At 32.7% G+C, this 27,498-nt stretch overlaps 2 protein-coding genes across 2 annotated transcripts in view; one reads left to right on the forward strand and one right to left on the reverse strand.

The window, feature by feature from the left end:
* The window catches only part of LOC136986219 (nicotinamide N-methyltransferase-like), a 257,802-nt gene that overhangs the window by 147,532 nt on the left and 82,772 nt on the right, over positions 1-27,498 (forward strand). The gene's annotated exons all lie outside the window — the stretch shown is intronic.
* LOC136986243 (choline O-acetyltransferase-like) lies at positions 23,116-26,237 on the reverse strand. The gene is made up of 11 exons (XM_067283739.1): positions 26,113-26,237; positions 24,916-25,087; positions 24,630-24,838; positions 24,455-24,555; positions 24,246-24,362; positions 24,047-24,169; positions 23,839-23,977; positions 23,717-23,776; positions 23,503-23,640; positions 23,218-23,428; positions 23,116-23,151 (listed from the first exon to the last, which is right to left on the reverse strand). The coding sequence occupies exons 1-11, from the start codon at positions 26,221-26,223 to the stop codon at positions 23,138-23,140; spliced, it is 1,395 nt and encodes a 464-aa protein (XP_067139840.1). The 5' UTR covers positions 26,224-26,237; the 3' UTR covers positions 23,116-23,137.

Genomic DNA, 27,498 nt, shown 5'->3' on the forward strand with positions numbered 1-27,498 from the left:
ATCCGGTAGACTTCTCACAGCTATTGCTATCGAGGAAGTCTACCGGATTTATTTATTTGAATTAAAGAGACATACGTTCACACTTACCTATTCTAATAGTCTACTTAATAATTATGGTAATTTATGTTTGAATAAATATTGTTCATTTAATTGATTGCCTTTTAATTTTATTTCAACCATTAATATACTTGAATAATAATTCTAAACTAGTTCGGCCTGACACGCTTACGCCAAACTAGTTTGCCGGTAACATATACGTCATTTACAGTTTGTGTGTTGTTTGAAATGTGGGATCTAATAAATTTTCTTAAAATCCAATTATAAATTACATTTTTTTTTTTTTTTTAAATCTTTGCTGCATGAAAATATTGGATTTTTTCATCCACGGTTGAATTATCTTGCATCACAGCTGGCTATTGAATAAAAGATGGTAAACCTATTTCAATTGCTTTTTATAATTGTAAAACAAATACAATAAATTCTAGCTTTGGATATAAAAGTCCCTGACGATCAAATTTAAATTTATTAGACTCAAAGGAGTCTTTACTGGTCCAATCATATCCAAACAGCCAAAACAATCAACATTCTCTTCCACAACCCTAAATACCAACCGATGTAGGCCATTGTTACAGAATTGGTCTGTATAATGTTACGAGGTCTGGTTGCAAGCAGTTTCAGTTCTGGTTCAGTTACCTTCAGTAACTCTTTGGCACCTTTAATTTCATCAGTTGACACATTTTTTATTTATTTGAAGTACAAAATAGCACAAAAATGCGCCACTGTATATTAATCTTATCAACACAGCAAAAATCACTAAGAAAATTAAATAATGTCGAATAATTATTTGAATACTGAAAAAACGAATAATTCTCACTTATACCATGCTTGTCTCGGTGCAGGCCGTACAGTAGCGGCACTCTGTGAGAAAAATCTGAAAATTATCGCCAGGCACGACACACTAGTTAAGAGCGAATGGTTAGGCAGTTTTATTCCGTGGGCTGTGGTTATACCGACCATTATTAGCATAGTTATTTGTTTTTTTTTTTTCTTTTCTTTTAAATTGATAGCATCCTAATGAGATGTGTTTATTTAATGTTTGCAGGATAATATAATAACGTTTTAACATTAGAAATACGATTGTTTCGCTTTCCTAAAAAAACAAAAACATATCTGGATAGCAAAGTTAAAATTTTTATTTCATTTAATAATTACACTTATGTAATGTACACTTATGAATGTACAGACATTCGTTTTAATACAATTATAACACAATTTCACAATACAATTAATAAAATTCTGGAATATAAGATTATTAACAATGTAAGATTTTTCGATACTGTTACCCAAAGTTCACATCTGTAAAAGACAAGCTACAAAAATAACTACATAATTATAATTTACATATAAAATCATATCAATAAATATGTTATATTTCTAGCAAATTAGTTAGGATAATAATTTCATGTACAGATAAAAATACAATCTTATTTAGCAAAAATCAGTGTGACTTCTGATTGTGGAGATATTTAAATTCCCGAGTGTTTCGATTAGGTCCTTCCACGTTATTGAAATTGAAAGATGATTGTCACCGTGAGGTAATATCCATTCATTCGGACCAGCTGCCCTCTGCAGGTACTGACATCGTTATTCGGCTAAATTTTCTTGTACCTTGTGGTGGAGGCTACGTCGTGTGGATAATTATAGCTTTACTGTGGATAAACAAACTTTGGCACGCTCTGTGGATAATTATAGCTTTACGCAACACAGGCAAATTTTAATTAGTTTAAATTAGAGGCTGTATGTATGTGTTGGTTTGGTTTTATTGGATTACAGACACCCGACGCATGGGCGATCTACCCAGGGGGAATGCTTCCCGGGAGGTCTTTTATGGGAAACTTGCTTCTATTTAGATATTACTAACGTGAAGGAAACCCGGAAACCTTCACGTGACCAGCCCGTTGTCGAGGCGCGAACCCACGACTAAATACCAGTGGTCAGTGGCTTTATCCACTCGGCTACTAGTGGGCTATGTACAGCATTGATGACTTCAGACATTTTTCTTCGGGGAGAATTCTCTCGATATCCTCGTTCGTATTTTTAACGCGACCTCTCAAGGGTAATTTGATGTGAACTAACGAACCATTTCTTTGATTGCTATTTCTGTTATTATATTGTGTATAACTGAAATCCACACCCAATAATGCAAAGGAGGAAATCTTTTTTTTTACGAGAGAAGAGATTACCCTTAAAAAGACCTCCTTGAAGACATACCCCCCTAGGCAGATCGCCCAAGTGTTACTTAATAAAACAAAACAAACTTTTACTGGTACACAGTGTTACAAAATAGTTACATGATGCAGTCAGGTGAGAAGCCAAAATCATCTAAAAACGGCGAAAATAGAGCTTTTTTTTCATTTTTAGCTCTTTCCATCCTGTAGACACTAAGAGGGCTATTTTTTTCGTACCCATCGTGGATTCGGCATGGTCACAAACAGGCGAATGAGGGGTGAAGAGCGAAGCTTTACAGATCGAGCAAGAAAATTTTATGGAATTCTCCATCGTGGTTCGATCTGGGGTTTCCCAGACAATTAGATCTTAGGATCCTCCCCATTTCGGTCATCCAGTCGTCAAAAAAGGCTCGGAATTTCAATAGCGTTATGACCTAGGAAACAATAATTCGTTACAAATCAACCTGAAACTACAAGAACGTGTCTGTCATTTTAAAAGTGCTAAACGAAGATAATAAGTCAATATGAAAAATCTCATGACTTATGATTTAATTAGTGCACAAGCTCATAAGCAGAAGTAAATCTGAAAAAATAGGGAGTCCCAGACGTGGGCAAAAAAAAAAAAAAAAAAAAAAAAAAAAATTACAGCACAACAATTAAAGCTCATGCTAGTGAAATTACTACAGAAAGATATAACGCCAAAAACATTCATCACGACTTATGACTAACGCTTCCGAAATTATCCGGAGTTATGATAAGTAACTGAAATAATGGATCAACGAATACGAAAGAAAGAGACTAGAATACATATGCAATGACACTGTATTCTTATTCATCCACAACGCAACTTCGAAACCTGCACGTTATTGGCACGACGGAGTTGAACGTTTTACACGAGTTTGGGACAACTGGAAGAATGAAATCAAGACACTGTTATGGAAAGACGAAACACTTCTTAGTTGGCTGAGTCTATACGAACAACATGTGGAGTTTTCTAGATTTTCTTTACATGTTTCAATTCTAAATACGGACAATTTCCTATACAAAGTTCTTCCCCTTGACAGATCGTCCAAGCATTTCATTTCCTTAATTTATCAATCCAATTTAATTCACTCAAAGTTCAGTCAATCGCTAATATCTCTAAGAATAGTAGGAGGTGGTATCTTGCACGTAATTTTTTAATATGTTATTGCAAGAGCTTCGAAACACATTTACTAACAATATGAAGATAGTGCTTCGCAAAACATCATCATGTTTCCTCTGTTAGAAATACTGATAATTTTGACAATGTACCCTTCGGTACTGTGTCTTTTAGAAGAGACATTTTTTCAAATTTCGGTACATGTCTAAAAAGTTTCATCTTCCTGTTTTTGTCAAGATTTTGCGACATTTTGTCCCACCGCGCAACGGCGCTAAGACTAGGTTGACTATCAGAAACTGAACGGTAAGGTAATCAAACGAGTTTATTCAATGCCACGAATTAACGACACAATAAACAAAATCGAAAAACGCCATTCAGCAATTGACATCAAACAGGAATTTCTTAATATCAAGATTCACGAAGATGGCGAGCCCACAAATGGCCCACTGGATAAAACCAGTGAACACTAGTAGTCAGTGACGGGTTCGTGTCTAGCCGACGGGCTGGCCACGTAGAATTTTTCGGGTTTTTTCACGTTTGTAACACCTAAGTAGGGGCCAGTTTCACTTAGAAAGTCCTCTCGGGAAGCATCACTCACATGTCACATTTTTTCACCATAAACCAGAGATGGAGAATCAATGGCACGCATGCCCAAAGTGGCACGTTGGGAGAATCAACTGGCATATAACGTGTCATACGATTACGGTCTATTATTATTATTTTTTTTTTTTTAAATAATTCTTTCGATTTATTATCTGATCATCTTTCTTTCAATTAGCTTCTTTACAGTTATTCCAATTAAAGCATGTTCGTTTCATTTCTTTAAATATCGTTATTCAAGTCCAAAACTTTGGCACGCATAAATATTCTGAAAGATAATTATGCTGACTGTATGGCACGAAGACTCAAAAAGATTTGAGTATTCCTATCGTAAACAAATAAACCAAACCACGAAGATGGCATCCGCACAACAGCATTCACGATGCCAGACAGTCGTTACGAATGAGTTATGATAATTTTTGGATACTGCAATGAACAGTACCAGCCACCTGGATGGAAGTCATGGACGGAGCGCTGAGAGAGTTGAAATGGCACGACATAGTTGCTGCGTACATTTATGACCCGTGCGTATAATGCAGGACGAACACATCAACGTCCTGCACGAAGTATTGCAATTGTTTTTGTCAATTCCGCTTGAAAGTGGATATACGGAAACCCCAACGCCTACAAACTAAAGTTTGCTACCAAGGCTACATCGTATCAAAAGAACACTGATTCCGATCGAACTGCAGCCGTTGATCCATACCCAGAAAACTATTCACACGGTGGGGTTTAGTTAGATTGTTCGGTTTTGCATCATATTTCCGACGATTTATTGAATGATTCACAAACATCACATACAATGTGTTATTAAAACGGGTCTCTTGAACTTTCCAAAACTTCCAGAGCTTCAACAGAATACCACGCATTATGTATGATACTTGAAGCGATCTGTGTGCTTGTGTTTCCGATTTACATTTTAATTTTTTGATTTTTAGCAGGGAAAATTTGATGAGCCGCAGCCTACTCAATCCCTCCGATCCGTATCTCTTGCTGCCTACAGTGCGAAAAAAATCTAAAATATAAAAACATTTTATGAATTGTTTGTTCAACACATTAGCTGGCAGTCACATCTAATAAATGACACTTTTTACATTGTTCTGTTGATTTTTTTTCTAGCTTTTTTCTTTTGGACAAACTTCGAAATTGTTAAAGATACGTTTGTTGCAGTTTTTATGTAAGATTATGAAATGTAGTTTTCCAATGCTGTCTGCACGATTGCCTACGATAATTATTTTTTAAAAAAATTATGAACATTGGTAAAAAAAGCAGTAATTTTTAGAATAAATATACTGGTATTACATAAATATATAAAATTTTAAATCTGAGTGAGATGAGAGAAATTCGACTTCAGATTTAAAACATGCGTATTGAATTTAACTTAAATCAAAACTTTCTATAATACTTATTATTTAAAAAGTATTGTTTTTTGCCTGGTGGTATTTACTTGAAATATTTGTAATAAAACATTTTGTTACATGGACGTACTCACAGAGGGCAAATGGGGCATTTGTTCCCCGGGAGCGAGTAAAAATTCCACATATTATAATCGTAAAAGTGATTGAGATATGTAATCTTATACCCTCGAGCATGGGATGCTTTGATGCATACGGTATTCTACAATATAATCTACTTGTGAAAAAATCCTAAAATAATTAAACAATTAGATAAAAATTTATCAATGTAATTGTAAACACTTGAACTTTTTACTAGTTACAAATTAATAATAGTTATAAAAATCAAACAAAAGTAAGACAGAGAAATTCGTGTTGATTTCTAGTTTAAGATGATATTTAAGGTAATTTTTATGATTAACTTTATTTATATGCTCGTTAAACGGAATAATTATTCATATTTTACCTTATCATTTCTTCACAAACAAAAAGAAATGTGATAAAAACACTCCGAGATGTTATCATTGTTCATCCCTTTATGTAACAAATATAAAACGTGTATAATTTATAAATAAACAGAACAATGTGAAGCACATACGTATTCTCCTACAGAAAGATATTAACGATAAAGAAGTAAACACAAGTGTTTTTTGTGGAGGTGACCATCCATAAATATAGGAGGAAGAAACCGTAAAAGAAAGTTGACCCCGTCAGTGTCGATTGTGTTCCAGTGATCGTGAAAGGACGTTTAAGAAGTTTTTGTGTGTCTTCAATAGTATATATTTTTACATTTTTTAAACATATAGGCTTATATATAAAGTCTTATGCATTAATTGTCTGCGTTAACATAGATGAACCGAAATCTTTACGTAAAGAAATTGATATTAATCCACGTACAGTAGTTTTTCGTTTACCTTTACCGTGTTTAATTTTATTTATTATTAGTGAAAATATACGTATATATATAATATTTTTTTTCATTATTTTAGTTCAAAAAGTTTTAGAATTGAAAAATTATTTTCAACTTTAAAAACTATTGAAAAACATCTTTATTGATTCAGCAAGTTTTTAGAGAATTGCGTGAAGTTTCGGCATTTCCTAACTCATTATTATTCAAAGCTGCGTTTGTATTTAACACGAGGCAAGGTCGAATGTTATACGAATGTGTAAATACATTTAACTCCAGTATTAAAATATAAACGCAAGAAAAATTATATCTATTTTGTGTACAATAATCATTTATATACAACAGTTTACAGTACAATAATCATCTACAGTATAAAAATCATTCATTTACAGTAGTTTAAAATATATATATTATATTTTAAGCTACTGTATATGTATGATTATTGTACGTAATAATAGATATAATTTTTCTTGCGTTTATATTTTAACTAGCGGGTGGGCCCGGCGTTGCTCGGGCAAAAGTAACAATACCGAAGATTAAGATTATTACTTTACTCGTTTTCACAAAATGCAAGAATTGGGTCCCCCTGTCCAGATTAATTAGAGAGTTTTTAGATGAATCTAAAAATATGTTTGATTTCCTGCAAAAACGAAAAAAAACTGCATCTGCGTCTTGCACGTCGCTTTCTCTTAACAATTCCATTGTTACGTAACACTTCCATTGTTTACTTGACACTTTCATTGCTGATGGAAGTGTTAAGACTTAATCCTGTCCCTCTCCCCCGTGGGGAGGAATTTCGAAAAATCCCTTCTTAGTGTGCGTCCTCGTGACGTACCCTAACTGTGTACCAAATTTCGACTTTCAACTCCTAACCGTTTGGACACTGCACTGATTATTATTATTATGTTGGGTTAAGTGAAATATACTCGGTTAACACCGGTGGCTGTGTACTATGCCGGACCAAAGTCAAGGCATAGTAACCAAAACAGAAATTAAAGAAGTGTATCAGTGTATGTGTCTGTATTCAAGAATTTTCTCACAATATGACATGTATTCAATATAGTGGCCTTCTGTAGTGTGATGTATGTGTTTCTATTCAATTGTAATGTGCCCAGGCTTTTGTATAGTGTGTGTGGTATCACACCTGTAGAGGAGAGAACAACAGGTACAATAACCACCCTATCCATCCTCCACAGATGCCTTATTTCCTGGGCGAGTTCTGTGTACTTGCTAATTTTTTCAGTGCATGCGTTTTGTATATTGTGAGTGTTTTGGAATGGATATGTCTATAATGTATGTGATTTTATTGTGTTTGTCAATGAGTGTGATGTCTGGTCTGTTCTGGTAAATTGTTTTATCTGTGATTATGGCTCTGTCGTAGTACATTTTGTGCGTGTTGTTTTCCAATACTGTCTGTGGGATGTATTTGTAGTATGGTTCGTGGATGTCTACTAATTTGTGTTTCTTTGCAAGCTCTTGGTGTATTATATTTGCTACTTGATTATGTCTGTGTAAATAATCTGTCTGTGCCAAGAGCTTGCAACCAGAGGTGATGTGTTGTATAGTTTCTGGCATGATGTGACATTTTCTGCATGTGTCATTTGTGAGTGTTGCATCTTTGAGTATGTGTTTTCTGTAGTTTTTAGTATTTATGACCTGATCTGTATGGCAATCATGAATCCTTCGTCTCCCCAAAGAGGCATCCCTGAGCTAACCAGCTGTTTGACGCAGTTTTGTCAACAAAATCCTGGGCCAGATCATAAGGATGCCTGCCATGGAGTGCCTTTTGAGCCCACATTGCTTAATGGGGTCTACGCTTTTTATATGTTGTGTTGTGTCCATATGATGTGAGTGTAAGTTTAATGGTGTGTTATTCGAGTCTGCTAGAGTTACTGCTTTATGTAATTGTGATGTTTCTTGTTTTTTGTAAGAAAAACTCTCGCAGTGACTGTATTTGTTTGCTGTGAAGGTTAACTATGTCAATCAGGCCACGTCCGCCATCTTTACGTGGAAGGGTTAGTCTTTCTATGAGCAGATTTAGGATGATGTTGTTTATGCTTAGTAAGTGTAGTTCTTGTTTTCCTTTGGAGTTGCTCAAGATCTGTGTGAGTCCAATGTAAACTCCAAAAGAATATGTGAGTACTGGGATGACATATGTGTTTATTGCTTTAACTGTGTGTTTTGCATTTAATTGTGTTCTGAGAATAGCATTTAACCTACTTTGGTATTCTTTAATTAATCTTTGCTTTATTTGTGTATGTTCTGTTAGTTTGGCCTGTTGCAATCCTAAATACTTGTAGAACTCGCCCTCTTCCATGGATTCAATAATGTCTCCATTTCCAAGTGCAAAATCTTCTTTCTTCAGGATTCCTTTTTCTATGTGAACTGTTTTGCATTTATCTAGGCCAAATTCCATTTGTATGTCCTTGGTGTATGAATGTGTGATTTGTAGGAGTTGATGAAGTTGTTTTTGTGTGGATGCATAAAGTTTTATGTCATCCATGTACATGAGATGTGACAGTGTAAACTGTGTTGTTTTTTCGTGTCTGATATTGTAACCATATTGCGTGTTGTTTAACATGTTGGATAATGGGTTCAGGGCTAAGCAGAACCAGAGAGGACTCAAGGAATCTCCTTGAAAAATTCCTCGCCTAATAAAAATTTGGTTTGTTTGTATGGAAGTGTTACTAACCCTCAGATGTAGTGTTGTTCTCCAGGTGCTGCATAGTGTTTTGAAAGAATGCAATGAGTGATGGATGTATTTTGTACATGTGTAGAATATGTAGCAGCCAACTGTGTGGAACACTGTCGAATGCTTTTCTGTAGTCTATATATGCCATGTGTATGTTTCTGTGTTGTTTGTGTGCTTGCCGTAGAATGACTGAATCTATGAGTAACTGTTCTTTGCATCCCCTGTGGTTTCTACGACAACCTTTTTGTTGTTCTGTTAGAATGTCGTGTTCTTCAACATGTTTGTATATTTTGTTTGCAATACAGCATGTCAATAATTTGTAGAGTGTTGGAAGACATGTAATTGGTCTGTATTGTGTGGGGTCTGTGGTATTGTTGTTTTTAGGTTTCATGTAGGTGATGCCCTGAGTAAGAAAATTTGGCATGTCTTGTGGATTGATGATGATGTGTGTTAGATGTTTAGCTAGTTCCTGGTGCAGGTGATGTAAACTTTTTATACCAGAAATTGTGAATGTTGTCTACACCAGGTGTCTTCCAGTTGTGTGTTCTGTTAACAGTGTATTGGAAATCATGTATGTTTATTTCAACACAGGACATAGTTGGTATGTTGTGCAAGTTTCTGTTCTCCTCCTTGATCCAACCTGCATCAGCATTATGCGTGACAGCACCGGACCAAAGAGAAGACCAATATGTTGTGAGTTCTTCTTCTGTTGGTGTGCCACTGTGCTGTGTATCAGTATTTGCTTTGTTATTAATTTGTCTGTAAAAGAGTTTTTCATTGTTTGTAAATAATTTATTTTGTTGTTTTCGTAGTGTACATGTTTTGTATCGTTTGAGTTTATTATTATTACTTATTATTATTATTATCAACTCGTTTCGATTATATATATAGATACTGGAGTTAGACGTATTTACACATTCGGATAACATTTGACCTTGTCTCGTGCTAAATACAAACGCAGCTTTGAATTATAATGAATTAGGAAATGCCGAAAATTTACGCAATTCTCTACAAACTTGCTGAATCAATAAAGATGTTTTTCAATAGTTTTTAGAGTTGAAAATAACTTTTATCTCATTTATGTGTTTCTTATTTTAAATATATTAGCGACGAGCATACTTTTTGATCGGCAGGTCAATTAGTCACATTAGAAAATTATATAAGTAATAAAATTCTCGATTTTTTATCTTTTATGATTGTTACTTCAAATATCTTTTAGGGCTAAGTGCCCTAAAAGATATTTGAACATCTGTAACCCGAATCCTTATAACATACTGTACTTGGCATAAATACACCATAATGCGTCATTGATGTAAAGAATAATTACATTGTCTTTTTTATGTAAATCAGGGCTTCTTAAACTTTTTTTATTCATGACCCCATTTATGATTGTGATTTTTTTCACGATTCCCCAAAAAATATAAAATAAAGATATATAAATATTTTGCAATATACATATGAAGTACAATGAAAATATACATATATATTGAAGATATATACAAATTTGCAAAAACAATAATGGCGTACTACCACAGTTCACTCTTGTGTTACAATGGAACAGAGACAACTGAATACACTGAAAAGCAACAACACTACACTAGTTCACACTACAATCAGTGTTGCTGAATCGTTGTCTCGCTGCACCAGAAGTGACACAAAGTGCAACTCACGAAACCTACGACACAAAGCATGCCATTTTCAAACTCTCACAAATTATTTTCGATATTTTGCATTAAAATCTCGTGACCCCAAGATTTCGCTAAGCGACCCCAAATGGGGTCGTGACCCATAGTTTAAGAAGCCCTGATGTAAATAAACATTAATGTAATTATGAAAGCGTAGATTCTTATTCTTTAGTGCCATCTTCTAGACATGGCTCATTGCGTAAGCATTCGAATAATGAGCATTTTGTACAGAATTATATATTAAGAGTTCTTTTAACAATTACGATAAATTCTAAAAGAATGCTTTGAACAAAACCTTATAATGAAAGAAATTTGGTTTTATCATAGTTAAACGAGAAATTCTTTTGAATAAGATAACTCTTACAAGTAAATATTAAGCATAACTCTGGATAAAATTACCAAATTTAATTTGAGGTTTTTTAAATCAATTTTTATTCTCCCTACATCCAAACTTTTATATTACATTATCATTGTCTGCAGTGACGTTGCTGAGTAATGCTTCATCAATAAACACTTTTATAGTTTATTATTATTATTATTATTATTATTAACTCTTTCCGCCCTGTGGGCACTAGAGAGCCTCATTTAGCAAGCTCATTATAGGTTCGGCCAGGCCCACGATGGGCGGCCGGATAGTAAGGGACGGGGCCCACATATCCGGTCGGATCACCCCCTATCACTTTTATAGTACCCATCATATACGGTAAAGGGTGCTAAACTAGGTTTACAGTTGTAAATCTGAGAAATACAGAACAATGTTTGGTATTCATTATTATTATTTTTTTTTATCTTTTATTATTTTGTATTCCTTATTTGTAATTTACTTCTTTTTATAAAAAATAGTCTTTTTTTCCTTGTTTTATCCATAATAACAATTGTATACACCTACTTTTGAATCCCTTGTGTAAAAATTTTGTAACGTTCGATACAAAATCTGAATATTAGAAATCGTTCTCTTAATATTTGCTGCTGTTATTTATATTTCTAAGTCAGAGTGAATTATTAAATATTTTAAACAACTTTTAAAACTATATTTATAAGTTCAATTGCCAGCCGTTAACTGATGTACTAAAATAGTCCAGTTTGAATCCTGATTACAAACAAAAAACTTTGAAAGATTTTGTTTCTATCGGGATATGTCGAGCCTCGTCCTTCATCATCCGGCAGCCACCGTTATGGGCCTAGTCTAATTAACAATGGGCACTGAAAAAAAGACCTTTCAAAAGATAAGTAAAAGTACAAATTGTATTATTTTAAAAGTAAAGAACATTCCATAACCAAAAAATATTTTAATTAAGCCTAACATATGTAAAATTTCATTTTTTGTTTTCTAATTTTTGTTACAAGTAACTTATTAGAAATTAATCATCGATGACGGAAGTTAACGTTGTGTTTACATTTTGACGTAAAATCAAAGGAAGACGAATGTGTATTTAGCTGACGTTGGAATATATATAAATCGGCTGAAATCCAATTCTGGTAAATCCAGAAACGAAGAATGCACATTATAAACATGAAGATTGCTTTCATCATTTCTATGACCGTCGGTCTTATCGGCATCGTGAACGGAACGCCAGTTCGAGGATATGGAACGATGGGAGGAATGCCTCTTACAAATGGATATGAATCTGTATCTACAGTTCAAAGAACACCATATGGCACTCAATCAAGGAGAGTAACTTCTGATGGTTACGGAACACAAGTTACTCAAACAAGAACCGGAATGGGGATGGGGACGGGGACTATGGGGATGGGGACGGGGACTATGGGGATGGGGACGGGGACTTATGTGGGATGAATTTATGCATAATGTAATACTGTTAAATTCATATAATGTAATTTTGACAGTTGAATTAAAAATCATTTTATGACTTATCTTCTGTTAGTTTTTTTTAAAATTTATATGGTTATATTTACTCTCTGTTATATCAATTTCATATCAATTATTTGTAATAACTGTTGAATATTTTATTATTACAGAACATTTTAAATAAATAAAAGTAATATAATTTACCAATTTATAATAGTAAGTGATTGACTTTTTATTTTTATTTATATATATTTTTAATATATATTGTATCTACTTGCTTTAAAATAAGTGATATGATGAACAAATTCGAATGTCGTTTTTGTGAATAATTTTACGTAAAAACAATGTTCTTTGTCTTTTTTTTAATTATTATTAGTGATGTAACGAATATTCGGTTACTACCCGGTATTCGGCCTATTCGGCCTATTTTTCACTATTCGGCCGAATACCGAGTACCTAAAAACAGGAGTAAGAAATAACAAAAACACAGTAAATTAATCATTTTTGTTACTTTTATTAATGCTGAACATTAAACTATAATTATTAAAGTTAATAAGAAATAGCATCTAACTCTAGTATTAAATTATTTCGTAATTAAATAATATTATAGCGTTTATCTAGCCCGATATCTTATGGCATTGATGGCGTGTAGGTTAGAATGTATCGGGCACTAATGTTATTGTTTAGTTAATTATGTTATATTCGTATTTGCGTATATTTTAATATTTATACGATATATTTGAATTGTTCCACAACTGGGGAGAAACTAGACCATATTATGTCACCACTAAAGTATATCCTTAGGGTACTATTCAGTCTACAAATACGTAGTAAAAACAAAATTTTAGTGTTTAATTAAAAAGTTAAAATGATCGATTGCAAATAAAATAACTTATAAGTTATAACTTACATGTAAATACCAACAACTGCCGAATCATAGCGGGCTATTTACGGCTATTACATAAATTATAAACCAATTTGGCACTAGAGGTAGACGTTAGGTTCCATCTCATATTAACTTTTTAATAATTATAATTTAATTAATTAATTTAAATAATTTAGACCTAATGGAAGAAAAAATCGTAGTGACAGCGGGCCAATAGAGAGCACGGTGCGCGATCTTTGCCATAATGCGGTTTGCGCGCCAACTTTCGTACGTGCGTTAATCCAGCCGAATAGTTTGGCCGAATATTCGGCCATTCGGCAACGCTCCTGGCCGAATATTCGGTATTCGGCCACGCTCCTAGCCGAATATTCGGTATTCGGCTGAGGCCGAATATACTATTCGTTACATCACTAATTATTATTCTTTCTACCCTACGGATACTAAGAAGACCTTTTTTTCAGGCCTATTGTGGGTTCGGCCAAGCCTACAACGGGTTGGGTGGTGATGGACAAGACCCGAATACCCGGGATAAATTATCCCCGAAAAATTTCTGGTGTTTTCCAACTACCCGGATTTGATCTCTGGTCTCCGAGGGCAGTAGGGTAATGTCTTAACCTCCTCGGTCATCCGCCACCTCCTTTCTTGAATGAGAAATTATATGTGCTAAACGTTTTTGTAAATTAAAAGAAACATTAAAATCCTTGAATATCATAACTTAGTAGATCATGCTTTAACTTTTTAACTGACTAAAAACTTGTTTCTTAGGTCAAAGTTTCATAAACTATAGTCCACGATTTCTTTTAAACTGATTGTTCATTATACGTTACTGAGCAATAATCATAAATTTTGTAAGACGTGATGAAAATTATAAGTGACATATTACATATTTAAAGCAGAAGTCGAGAAATTTTACTGAAAACTAATTCTTCTTATCCATAAATTTCTGAGAAATACGGCCTTAGATAAAGTTGTGATTGATTGATAATTTTGTCTTCTGATCACATTATTCAAGATGGCGTCACACGATGTCACACCGAATACGAAATACGATTATATTACCAAATTATTGACAAAAAATCCGGTTGAAATTTTTGATTAGTTAAATGTTTCAAAGAATTTAATTTATTGCAAGTAAGCCAGTGTAAAATCGAAGGTCATGTACTGTACACGTGTCGAAACTTTCGCACGCTTTTGTTCAACTAACAGCTGTCAAAGATGTCAATATTCATTGCTTCAAATAACTGCCTTTGAGGATAAAGTAACTTGTATGCGTGACATTACCTCTATTTAATTTTAAAGCTTTTTACCCAATTATTGTTATAATTTTGTAAATGAATAAAATATAGATTTATGTTTTTTATTATTAAGGATTTATCACACTAATTTGTAACCACACTTACGTGATTTCATATCTTTTTACTTTTCGTTGTTTATAATTAATACACAAGTAAAAACTGCTAAAATATACATTTCGGGTTTTTTAATATTAACCCCTCTTCAGTTAACACTCAACTTTGTTGAGGATTTTAAAACGCAGACAGAAACATCGTCAATTGGTTTACAATATTTATAATTAACTCTTAACAAACTATAATAATAGAGTACTTTCTACATATTTCAACAAGTAAAGTAATATGTTGTGGTAGTTTGTACTGTACGTGAATAAAATTACAATTTTTTTCGAGAAAAACACGAAACAAGTTTGTAGACGACCTCTGTTCCGCGGAACACAAGTTGAGAACCACTGTATTGGATGATAAAATAGTAATAATACGAGCAATTTATAAGAGTTTTCCATAGTAGAAATACAGTACAAAGGTTACCGATATTGACATGTAGCGCACCTCCTAAATGAAATTCCTGGATACGCCCCTGATAGTGTAGGTCATTATTTAACAAAAATAATTTAAAATGTAAAAATAAATAGTAATTATTATCCGTTTATAAATTAAATAGGAAAACTCGACAAAAAGAAAATAAAATTAAATAGAAAAGAAAATACAGGTATCCCCGTACAACACGACTTCCGGTTTTTCGAAAAAGAATAGTATACGAGTACTTTTGCTATCTTCTGTAACGTTACCCGGTGTTTTGCATTAATCCTTTGTTTCGTATTGCACGAATTCGCATAACACGGCACTTTTTAAGAATGTATCTACCCTGTTATACGAGGGATATCTGTAATTTTTAGAAATTGTTTTTAACAGTTACTGAGAAATATACAATACAATTGTGATTTTAAGCATTTATAATTTAAGTTAAACAACGTTAGAACAAATAAAAAGTGGCATGAAACACAAAAATGCTAAAGTAAAATTGGAAACACGAATAAGAATTTTCATGGAACTAGAAATTTATTAGTTATAATTTTATGACTATATAGAAAAACGCTATAATATTGTAGTTTAAGAGTCAATTATGAATATTGTAAACCAATTGACGGTGTTCTTATTTGCGCTTTAAAACCCTCAATAAAAAATGCTAACTGAAAACGAATTAAAATTAAAAAACTGAAATGCATTTCAACAAACTAATAATAATTTTATAACAGACAATGAAAAATAAGAAGTTGAGAAATCGTGTAAGTGTGGTTACAAATTGGTTTATCACACTAATTTGTAACCAAAATCCCTTAATAATAATAAATGTTACTTTATTTATTAATTTGATAAGACTCAAATACTGTCCAGCTTCGTTTGAGAAAACGTCTGAAGATACAAACATGGTTCAGATATTAAGTAAAGCTCTTGCCATGTATACGTTGCCGCGAAGAGAGATTTGAGAGAGGTGCAATGGTTCTGAGCCTACCAGTGGCCAAGCGGTTCCGTTCCCTGAACACTTCGGTCGTGAATTCGAGCCTTGCACGGAGGGCTGGTCACGTGGAGTTTTCCAGGTTTTCTCCACGTCTGTAACGCCTGAATAGGGCCAGTTATCCTTAAAAAGACTTCCTGAAAGGCATCGCCCAAATATTGCGTTGCTGTAACTTAGGAAACTAACAAGCAATGGTTCAAGCGTAACAGAGTATGTTAAGTTTCTGAGAAGGAAAGCGCGCTAGCACGCCATCTAGCAACTTAGTTTTTATTTTTAAACCTTAGATCCTTCCGTTCCTCATCCCGGACTCTGAATTGCTTTTTGCAAATTATACGTTAATTAAACGATTTTCTGCACTATTTTTTAACTCATACACCGTTTAAACAATAAAAGAAAATTAAGAATCTTTCATTTTTCAACTAAACTGTTAACTTTTTAGTATCTATAATAAAAAGGTATGTACTGTACAGTACAATACACTGGGTGATCGGTTAACGAACATAATCCGTTCCAAGACTTTGTTCGGTATCCGAATTGTTCGTTAACCGATTATCGATTTACCATAGCTTTTTATGGAAATTTGATTAATTCGTTCTGAAGACCCTAAAAAATAAAAAAAATAAAAACTTTCTTACTACATTTAGTTATATGTAATAATAAAAATACATATATACACAGTCTTGCATTTTTATTAGTCATGTTTTTTTCCGTTTGTGGGGGTTAAAGATTCCGTCTAATGTAAATAGCTCTTATCCCTTCTTCAGGATTTTTCAGAAGTAATTAATAGCATTGTAACTGTAGAGATCTCTAAGCCTATTAACCTCAACCTGGTTTGAATGCCATTCTAAGACCGTTGTTCTGACATCCTCCACTTCAAAAGATCTTTAATAGCAGATATCGGCATTAATCCTCTTTTTCAGAAGAAAACATAACTCGCCGAGTTTCTTGGTTTTCTTAATTCAAGAGTTCTCGGCGTTCTTCTGTCGTCAGATCAGTTTCAGGTTCCATTATGAACTCTTCAATGTTCTTCATTTCTCAGATGTGATTTTTGTTACCCCTTTAGCTGCTTCAGTCTTTTTGATTATACTTTACCTTTCTGGTATGTAAAATTTTCATTTTTTGTTTCTAATTTTTGTAACCAGAAACTTTACTAGAAATTATTATCGATGACAGAAGTTAACGTTGTGTTTACATTTTGACGTAAAATCAAAGGAAGACGAATGTGTATTCAGCTGACGTTGAAATATATATAAATCGGCTGAAATCCAATTCCGGTAAATCCAGAAACGAAGTATGCACATTATAAACATGAAGATTGCTTTCATCATTTCTATGTCCGTCGGCCTTATCGGCATCGTGAACGGAACGCCAATTACACGAATGAGATCAAGAGGCATGGGCACGGGAATGATGATGACCCCGGGAATGGGAACAAGCATGATGAGCCCGGGAATGGGAACAAGCATGATGAACCCAGGAATGGGAGGTGTATCCAGAACTACAATCAGGCAAACTCCATACGGCAGCACAGAAGTGACAGAATATTCTAATGGTTTCGGAAGAGAAGTTGCTATCACCGAATCCAGAGGGGTGCCTTATATGGGATGAATTTATGCATAATGTAATACTGTTAAAATTTATGTAATGTAATTTTGACAGTTACATAAAAAATCATTTTATGATTTATTTTCTGTTAGTTTTTTTTAAATTTAGATGGTTATATTTAATCTTTGTTATATCTATTTCATATCAATTATTTGTAATAATTGTTGAATATTTTATTATTACAGAATGTTTTAAATAAATAAAAGTAATATAATTTACCAATTTATAATAGTAAGTGATTGACTTTTTATTTTTATTTATATATATTTTTAATATATATTGTATCTACTTGCTTTAAAGTAAGTGATATGATGAACAAATTCGAATGTCGTTTCTGTGAAGAATTTTACGTAATAATAATGTTTTTTGTCTTTATTATTATTATTATTATTCTTTCTATCTTACGGATACTAAGAAGACCTTTTGCAGGTCTATTGTGGGTTCGGCCAAGCGCACAACGAGGGGGTTGGGTGGTGATGGACGAGACCCGAATACCCGGGATAGATTATCCCGAAAAATTTCTGGTGCTTTTCAACTACCGGATTTGATCTCTGGTCTCTCAGGGAAGTAAGGTAATGCATTAACCTCTTTGGTCATCGCCACACGCTTTCTTGCCTGAGAAATTATGTGCGCCTAAACGTTTTTGTAAATTAAAAAACAAAAAAAAATTAATATTAAAATCCTTGAATATCGTAACTTAGTAGATCATGCTTTAACTTTTTAACTAACTAAAAACTCGTTCCTTAGGTCAACGTTTCATAAACTATAGTTCACGATCCCTTTTAAATTGATTGTTAATTATACATTACTGAGCAATAATCATAAACTTCGTAAGATGTGATGAAAATTATAAGCGACATATTTAACATATATATTTAAAGCAGAAGTCGAGAAATTTTACTGAAAACTAATTCTTCTTATCCATAAATTTCTGAGAAATATGGCCTTAGATAAAGTTGTGATTGATTGATAATTTTGTCTTCTGATTATATTATTCAAGATGGCGTCATACGATGTCACACCGAATACGAAATACGATTATATTATCAAATTATTGACAAAAAATCCGGTTGAAATTTTTGGCTAGTTAAATGTTTCGAAGAATTTAATTTATTGCAAGTAAGCCAGTGTAAAATCGAAGATGATGTACTGTACACGTGTCGAAACTTTCGCACGCTTTTGTTCAACTAACAGCTGTCAAAGATGTCAATATTCATTGCTTCAAATAACTGCCTTTGAGGATAAAGTAAATTATATGCGTGACATTACTTCTATTTATAATTTTGAAGCTTTTTACCCAATTTTTATAATTTTGTAAATTAATAAAATATAGATTTAAATTTTTTATTGTTAAAGATTTATCACACTAATTTGTAACTACACTTACGCGATTTCATACCTTTTTACTTTTCATTGTATATAATTAGTAGACAACTGAAAACTTTACTTTGCTAAAATTCATTTCGGGTTTTTTAATATTAACCCCTCTTTGTTGAGGATTTTAAAGCGCAGACAGGAACATCATCAATTGGTTTACAATACATGATAATTAATTCTTAACAAACTACAATAATAGAGTACTTTCTACATGTGTCAACGAGTAAAGTAATATATTGTGGTAGTTTGTACTTGAATAAAATTAAATTTTTTTCGAGAAACACGAGGCAAGTTTGTAGAAGACCTCTGTTCCGCGGAACACAAGTTGAGAACCACTGTATTAGATGATAAAAGTAGTGATAATACGAGCAATTTATAAGAGTTTTCCATAGTAGAACTACAGTACAAAGGTTCCCGATATTGACATGTAGCGCACCTCTTAAATGAAATTCCTGGATCCGCCCCTGGTAGTGTAGGTCATCATTTAACAATAATAATTTAATATGTAAAAATAAATAGTAATTATTATCAGTTTATAAATTAAATAGGAAAACTCGACAAAAAGAAAATAAAATTAAATAGAAAAGAAAATACAGGTACAACACGATTTCCGGTTTCTCTCTAACACGGTTCTGGAAATTCTCCGTATAAAATTTCACAATTTGTAAGTGTAAACTTCGTTATTCGATATTATTTATTTATTCAAATAAGCACACGTGTTTTAAATTTGTCCACGGATTTTAGAATATTGAAATTTTCAATTTGTTTTGTCCTTTTCGTCAGGTTTACTTTAATGAAAACTGATAGTAGAATATTTTCTTCCTTGTCCTAGCTTTCCTATCAACCAGTGTCGTTGTCGTTGCTTTCAGACATTAGCTTTAAGATTGCCACTGTGTTTTGTTTTTATAGATTAATTTTCGTATGTAGTAAAGTTTATTTAAACATATTTAGGTAAGTGTTATTAAACCTTTTTTAACCGTAATCATTCGTATAAAATGACGAACGAAATACAGCGGAGAACAAAAAAAGCTGAAATGACGACGATACTTTGTAAAAGAAAACGCTCTCGTTTAGTTAAAAATAATATTAACGCGTAATAGAGTACTTTTAATTGTGATTTTTAGTTAATTATTAATTGGAAATAAATTATCGATTGCTTTAATAAACATATTTCTCTTAGTAACGAAAAAGAATAGTATACTTTTGCTAGGGGCGAATTCTCCGGGCTTGCTTAGCATGCGGCGCACGCTTAAGATAAAGTTTTGACTGTCAATATATTTTTCATATGAGAACAAATATGCCAATAATAATTTATTCTAATGTGTAAAACTTATCATTTGTGTTTGCTTTTACATTGACTTAAAACGGCTAGCTGCTAGCCGTTTTAAGTTAGTGCCAAGCATACGGAACTCGATCGCTAGCTCGTGTGGTTTGCTACAGCAAACAAATGCGCGCGCATGACGTCATTCGAAGAATTTAACACGGACAGATTGTATCGAAAGCTTGTAGTACCCAGTCAGCACGCATGTATTGTGTATAGGGGCGCAGATCTACGTAGAAATCAATGGGGCTTAAGCCCTGGGCTTCTAGTGTCAAGCGTCCGCAAAATGTGAATTTGTGAATTATTATCATAAATTTTTAATACTTTTTCGTCTTATAATATCGAAATGAGTTGTAATAATAATAATAATAATAAGGGCAGAACACAAACGGTTAGGAGTTGAAAGTTGAAATTCGGTACATAGGGTACAGTATGTTACGAGAATGTACACTAAGAAGGAATTTTTCGAAATTCCCCTCCGCCGGGGAGAGGGAGAGGATTAAGGTTTACTCTGAAGAACTCGGCTTCTACTGTACTAGTTTAGATGCGGTTTTCTGCATTTTTGACTGCGTTTCACTAAGGTACGTCACGAGAATGTACACTAAGAAGGAATTTTTTGAAATTTCTCTCCGCGGGAGAGAGTAATTTCGAAGAAAGTAAGAGCCAATGTTTTGCCGAAGTTCGTTTAGAGGGCGTTCAGATATACATGCTCGTCGTTTTTGCAACGCATTTTAAGCCGCGGTTCAGCCTGCCAACCTCTATTGACCGTTCTGTTGTTAAACGCCGTTTAACGTAAACTCTGCCTCTGCAATCGACTGTACGAATTTGGTCGTGGGTTTGCGCCTCGACAGGATGAGCTAGCCACGTGGAATTTGCTGGGTTTTCTCCACGTCTGTAACGCCTGAATAGGGGTCAGTTACCTTTAAAAAGACCTCCCGGCAGTGCAGATCGTCCAAGTAATGCGTTGCCGTAATTTAAGAAAACAAACAAGCAATGGTTCAGGCTTAACAGAGTATGTTAAGTTTCCGGGAAGGGAAGCGCTCTAGCACGCCATCTGGCGATTTAGCTTTTTTTAACCTTTAGATCATTCTGTTCCTCATCCCAGACTCTGAATTGTTTTTTGCAAATTATACGTTAATTAAACGATTTTTGCACTATTTTAAACTCATACACCGTTTAAAAAATAAAAGAAAATTAAAAATCACTTATTTTTCAACTAAACTGTTAACTTTTTAGAATCTATAATAAAAAGGTATGTATTAGTAAAATAAACCCTTGTACATTTTTAACACTAAAAATAACAATAAAATATTTTTAAATAAATTAGTTTTGTCAATATTGATCACAGCAGCAACCACTTAGCGCAGATTTATAGATTTCTCGACAATTCTAGAACAAAGAGAAGGTAAACTTGAACATCCGACTGTCGGTAGGTCTAAGAATTTTATTCGTGAATCTCAGGACAAGGTGATTGGCACCAGGTGAGTCGCCACTACCGTCACCGTTAATTGGGAGCCCGCTAGATGAAGTTGGTCGGCCTTATGAATGCTAAATTGCCGCCCTGTGACCTGGATGTAAAATTCATAGGAACCTCATAGCAGCTAGACACTATCTCCTGCAGAAGCACCCAAAAAACAATTGCTGTATTTATGATTTTTGTATAGAACGACACGTTTTAAATGAGCTTATTGATTGTATTTTGAATAAAACCGTTGATTTCTATGGGTTCCTGCTAGAATTTTATTAATTTACAACATTACCTCTATTGTAGCCAGAAATAAATTGTTGGAGGACTGAATTTATAAATTAGAGGAAAATTAAGGCTGAAACTTGTGGCTGGTATTGTTTTCTTTTCCAGACAGCACTAAGCATATTAACTTACTTGTTAGTGCTGCTTTATTGCCCATGTGTAAAAAATAACATACGCTTACGCGATGAAAGTTAAACTATAATAGGCTTATATACTATTTATGAACACTACTGAGTAAGCTGAGAGGGCTTTAGCCACCTCATAGCTCCTTATAGCCATGGCTTTGGACCCTAACGTGTGATACCTGTGAACAAAATTACTCATGGACGCTTATTTTTTAACAAAGAAAGTGCAATTTATGATTTTTGAAAATTCAGGCCAATCTAATTTAATCAACAGCTAGTTTAGTCCATATAAATACAGTACAGTCTAAACTACTCGTTAGTGGCCGAGTAGATATAACCATTGAACACAGATGGTCTCGAGTTCGTGCCTGACCAATGGTCGAATAGTTTTCTAGTATTTAATATCTAAATAGAAAATACCTTTCCGAAAGGCACTCTCTTTGACAGATGGCCTACGTATTACGTTGCTTTATCCCATTAAATAACAATAGATTAGTTATCTATTCGGCCACTGATGGGCGCATAAGTAAGAAATGAAGATTTATCAGATATGATAAATGTCTGTATTGGATTTCAACTTAAATTCCTCAAAAGCTGTAGGACGATAATTAATTATGTGATTATCGATCAATAACAATTTACTTTAGTTTCAATAATTTTAAAAAATTTAATTAAAGGATTAATAATTAGCCAATTTCAGTAAAGAATTTTGTATGGTGTTTTAAAGAGCATTTTTAAAATTTTCTCAAATACTTTCAAAAGATTTTCTATGCCTTCATTTTGCTTTTTCTTTTAACTCTATACTTCACGGCTTGTAAACTATAAAAAAATTAATTTATTTCATCCATGAAAATCTAATTTAAACTTAACTGAAAAGAAGCAAACCCTGAAGACTGTTGCAGTATTCCCAATTTTTTATCAGATCCGTTAAACTATGCATCCAGCAGTTAGCAAAATTCTTGGTATTTGTTTCCTTATCGTTTTTGTGAGATGAAACAAATAATGTGATATCATTATCGCGGAGAATATATGTACAGGCGTAACCCTGTAAAACGGGAGGACAATACCCCATTATGATGTCTTGATTGGTAGTAATCTGTAACAGAATTTTCTATTAAATTGACAAATTCAGCATTTTATGATAAAAATGCAAATTAAAGTATATCGTACCCGATTGAAACATAAACGAAAATTAATAAATTCTTTGTAAGAGTGGCTTTTGAAAAAAGCGGGTTCTGGTAGACCTTTTAAAGCAGCCATGTGTTTTAAACACAAAAGATGATTATCCGGGCCTTCTCCTTTCATCGTCTACATAAAAGTTCACAAACATTTTCAGATTTAAGCAGAATTTTTGGTATCCTTTACTTATTTGTATATTACTTACGTAACTAAGAATTTCTTCTTGTTTTTTTATAGCTTTTCGAAATTTATCCAGTTTATCTGTCTATATATGACCTCAATTCTATTATGCATCATTAAAAAATTAATAAATAAAGTTATACCAACCCCTTTCTCAAAAGGACGGAATATAGATTCCATTAAATTCCAGACGTCTTCGTTGGCACATCGAATGTTGTCGATGCGACCGAACCTAAATTTATGTAAACTCACAGTTTCGAAAGTAGACGTAAAATATCGATAAATTCTGTGTGAGAAAGGAATCGTTATTTCTTTAATTAGTGGGCCAAAGTTATAACATTACACACAATATAACCTGAAATTTGTCATTTGCAAACTCAATTGTAAGAAGATATCAGGATTAAGTTTCTGCTGTTTTATTAAATTTTTGCCAAAGTTTGTAAATTTCACAATATTCAAATCCACCTGTTCAATTAATCTATAAAGTAGGAAAATAAAATTATTTTTTTATTAATTAATTATTCTAGTAATTAAAACTGTGTTTATGTGTTTACGTATCGATTGATGCTTTTATCACATTTATCTCATTATTGAAAGATTTATGTATTTCCCAGTGAATTCTTGACGCAGTTACATTTTCTGCAGCTTCACTTTCCGATTGAGGTGTTTTCCTACAAAAATAGATAAATGAGTTTTTCTGTATATAAACAGCTAATGTATATATATATATATATATATATATATATATATATATATTTCGTACAGAAATGCTAAGAACTGTTCACAGAATCGCAACATGGAAATCCCATCAACGACCGATGGTTCCATACAGATCCCATTCGTACCATCTTTAGTGACTATAAACTGGGAAGAAGTAAAAAAAAAAATTCAGATAAAATTCTTTCAAATAATATTTTGGGAAATGTAACAGTTAACACCTGAAGAAACGCATCGAACCATCTATTTGCAGTGGAATGAATGGATTTATTCCCGTGCAGGATGTGATTAGCCATAATTTCGAATTTTTGATCCGAAAATTTGCTGAAGTATGGGTACTTTTGCTCTTCTAAGGATTCGATGGACTCGTCCATACACACGACAAACAAAGAATTTTCAATATGTGTGATTGACTGTTTATTAATTTCGTCTAAATATATAATTAGAATTAAACATAAAAATTTCAGGAATTTTCTTGAGTTCTTAATGTTCATATAAAATACTTACTTCTAATCAGATCTTTTCTTAATTTTGACCATTGTTGTCGATTATGAGCTGTCAGAATTCCAATTGGTTTGTAAGTAGGAGCAATTTTACTTTGTTCCTCGATTTCTTTTAGTCTTTTTTCAAGATTTTTCTCACTCGGTATGCATTTCTCGGGAAGTAATAATATAAAAAACTGGAAATATGTTGAAAGCTTTTATCAATAATAAGTTACCTGCATAGTTGTTTCCGTATTTATTTCTAACATTATTTTATTTTATATTTTGAGATTGATATTTTATTTTCTAATTTGGAAAATTCATTTTAATTAGTATTGTTCTTACTATGGTTGACTTGTAAGATTTTCATAAAAATTCATATAAAATCATTAATTTCTGACAGAGAAAATATAGGTTTAAACCTGCTTCTTATGTATAATAAGGATAAGTAGTTTTCTGATGTCGATTTGTAAAAAATTTGCTTATGGTAATGACATTGGTTCTCTTTTATAGTAGGACAATAGTAGGATTAATAGGGGGACAATAAAGTTATTAATAGTAGGACAATAAAGTTTTTAGCTTTATTTTACTACTATTGATGAAAATGTGAAGAAAAACGTAAATGGAGGCATAGCAACACATGCGAGATCTGCTAGGGGGATGCTTTTCAGGAGGATTTTCAATGGAAAATTGGCCCTATTTAAGTGTTACAAACGTAAAGAAAATTCGGAAAACTTCACGAGGCGTGAACCCACGAATTACCAGTGTTCGGTGGTTTTACCCACTCGGCCACTGGTGGAAAACAAAACCTATTAATTTGAAGATTTGTAAGATGGATGTATAAATGAATGTATGCCTATATAATCAATATAAAAAAATCTTCAACAGTAAGAAAAAGAATTTCAAGTGTAAATTATTTGAATAAATCTTTCTTAGAAATCTCTATAATGAATCAAGACGTGATCCAGAGATCAAATACACAATGAACGTTTATGGTCGAGGTGCATTTGGCTTATTCGCCCTATTTGCACAATAGCATAAATCGAATCAAATTGTGAGTCCTGCCAAACTGATGATGGGCGTGAAGAAAAGAGTTACTTAGAATCTTAGTACCTACAAGACAAAAAGAATCAAAAACAAAATGAAAAAAAAATTATTGGTCCTATATTGTGATTGTAATTAAATTTATAAATATTGTGATAAAAAGTGAATAGGAATTTACTTGATTATTACAAATGACAATAATATGTCTGCTATTATCGCTGTATACATGCTCATCTTTTTCTTCTCCTGGTCTTCTATAAACATTAAAAAAACGGTAATAGTTGGCCATTGATGAATCACTTTCTTCTTGTTGTTTCAACTCTTGTTTCAACTCGCCACTAAAATAATTAGTATATTTATATATATTTATTTTACTGAAATATACTCAATACTTGTGAATACCTTTCTAATTTCTGTTTAAATTTGAGACAAAATATGATAAATTTTGCAATGAATCTGGAAACCAGAAGTTATGAAATAAGAGTAGATATATTCAAATAAATCTGTTAATTTTTGATAAATACGTACGAAAATCGATCATTGTCTCCCCTAAATTTTTTTTTCGGTAACAAGATAAACGGATTTGTATATATTGGCAACGGTAAACGATTATTCAAGTACATTTCTTCTGTCCAAACTCTAGTAATCTGTAACAATTAAATTTTAATGTAGGCCTACGTGTTTTTTGAAAAATTTCCAAATATATTTTTAAAAACTGAAGACTAAATACAAATGAAAATTTGATGTCTTCACATCTTTCACAACCGCAGGAACACAGCGAAGAGCCTGAAAAGAAATGTCGTCTTTGCTCATGTTGTGTTTCTCAGGTTATGAAGGTTGTGTGAAGACATCAAACTTTCATTTGTATTTAGTCTTCAATTTTCTAAAATAATTTAAATTACTTTTATTCAGTTACGAGTTCTCGTCAATAACTTACATAATCATCGTTTTTTTCTGCGTATTCTTTTAATAAATTTTGAAACTTCTCTCCTTCTCCTCCCGGATTTTGAAATTCTTTAACTAGGTTCTCGGCTTCATTATATTCTTCTGAAGTAATAATGGTCTTAATTCCTTCTAAAAACCTTTGCAGAGTGTGGGAAAGTTCGGGAATACGAGGTTTTGGTAACTGCTGTTGTGTATTTACAAACATTTAAATAATTTCTATTAATGGAACAATTATAAAAAAATTTTTTTACCTTTTCCTGCTCGTTTGACATTATATGTCAGAGATATTCATAAATTATGACGAGTTTTGGTAATTTATAGAGAGAAGTATTGTATTGTAATAATGATATTCGAATAATTATTTATAGATTTTATTATTTAATTCTTGTATTTCTATTGTAGATTAAGGCAAGTTTAATACTCAAAATTTCCAAAACGATTAACTTAAATATTTTAAAAGTGCGTTATGTATTATAAAATATATTTATTGGAAATTTAATTAAAATGTCTAGTTTCTTAAAAACAAATTACTGTTATAATATCCTTATTTGGATTATAATGCCAATTGGCGCTCTAATCTCTAAATTTAGATCAAATTAAATTGTAATTAAGCGAACAA

The sequence above is a fragment of the Centruroides vittatus genome, unplaced genomic scaffold, assembly GCF_030686945.1.
Source record: "Centruroides vittatus isolate TY-2023 unplaced genomic scaffold, ASM3068694v2 scaffold_1015, whole genome shotgun sequence".
Lineage (NCBI taxonomy): Eukaryota > Metazoa > Arthropoda > Arachnida > Scorpiones > Buthidae > Centruroides > Centruroides vittatus.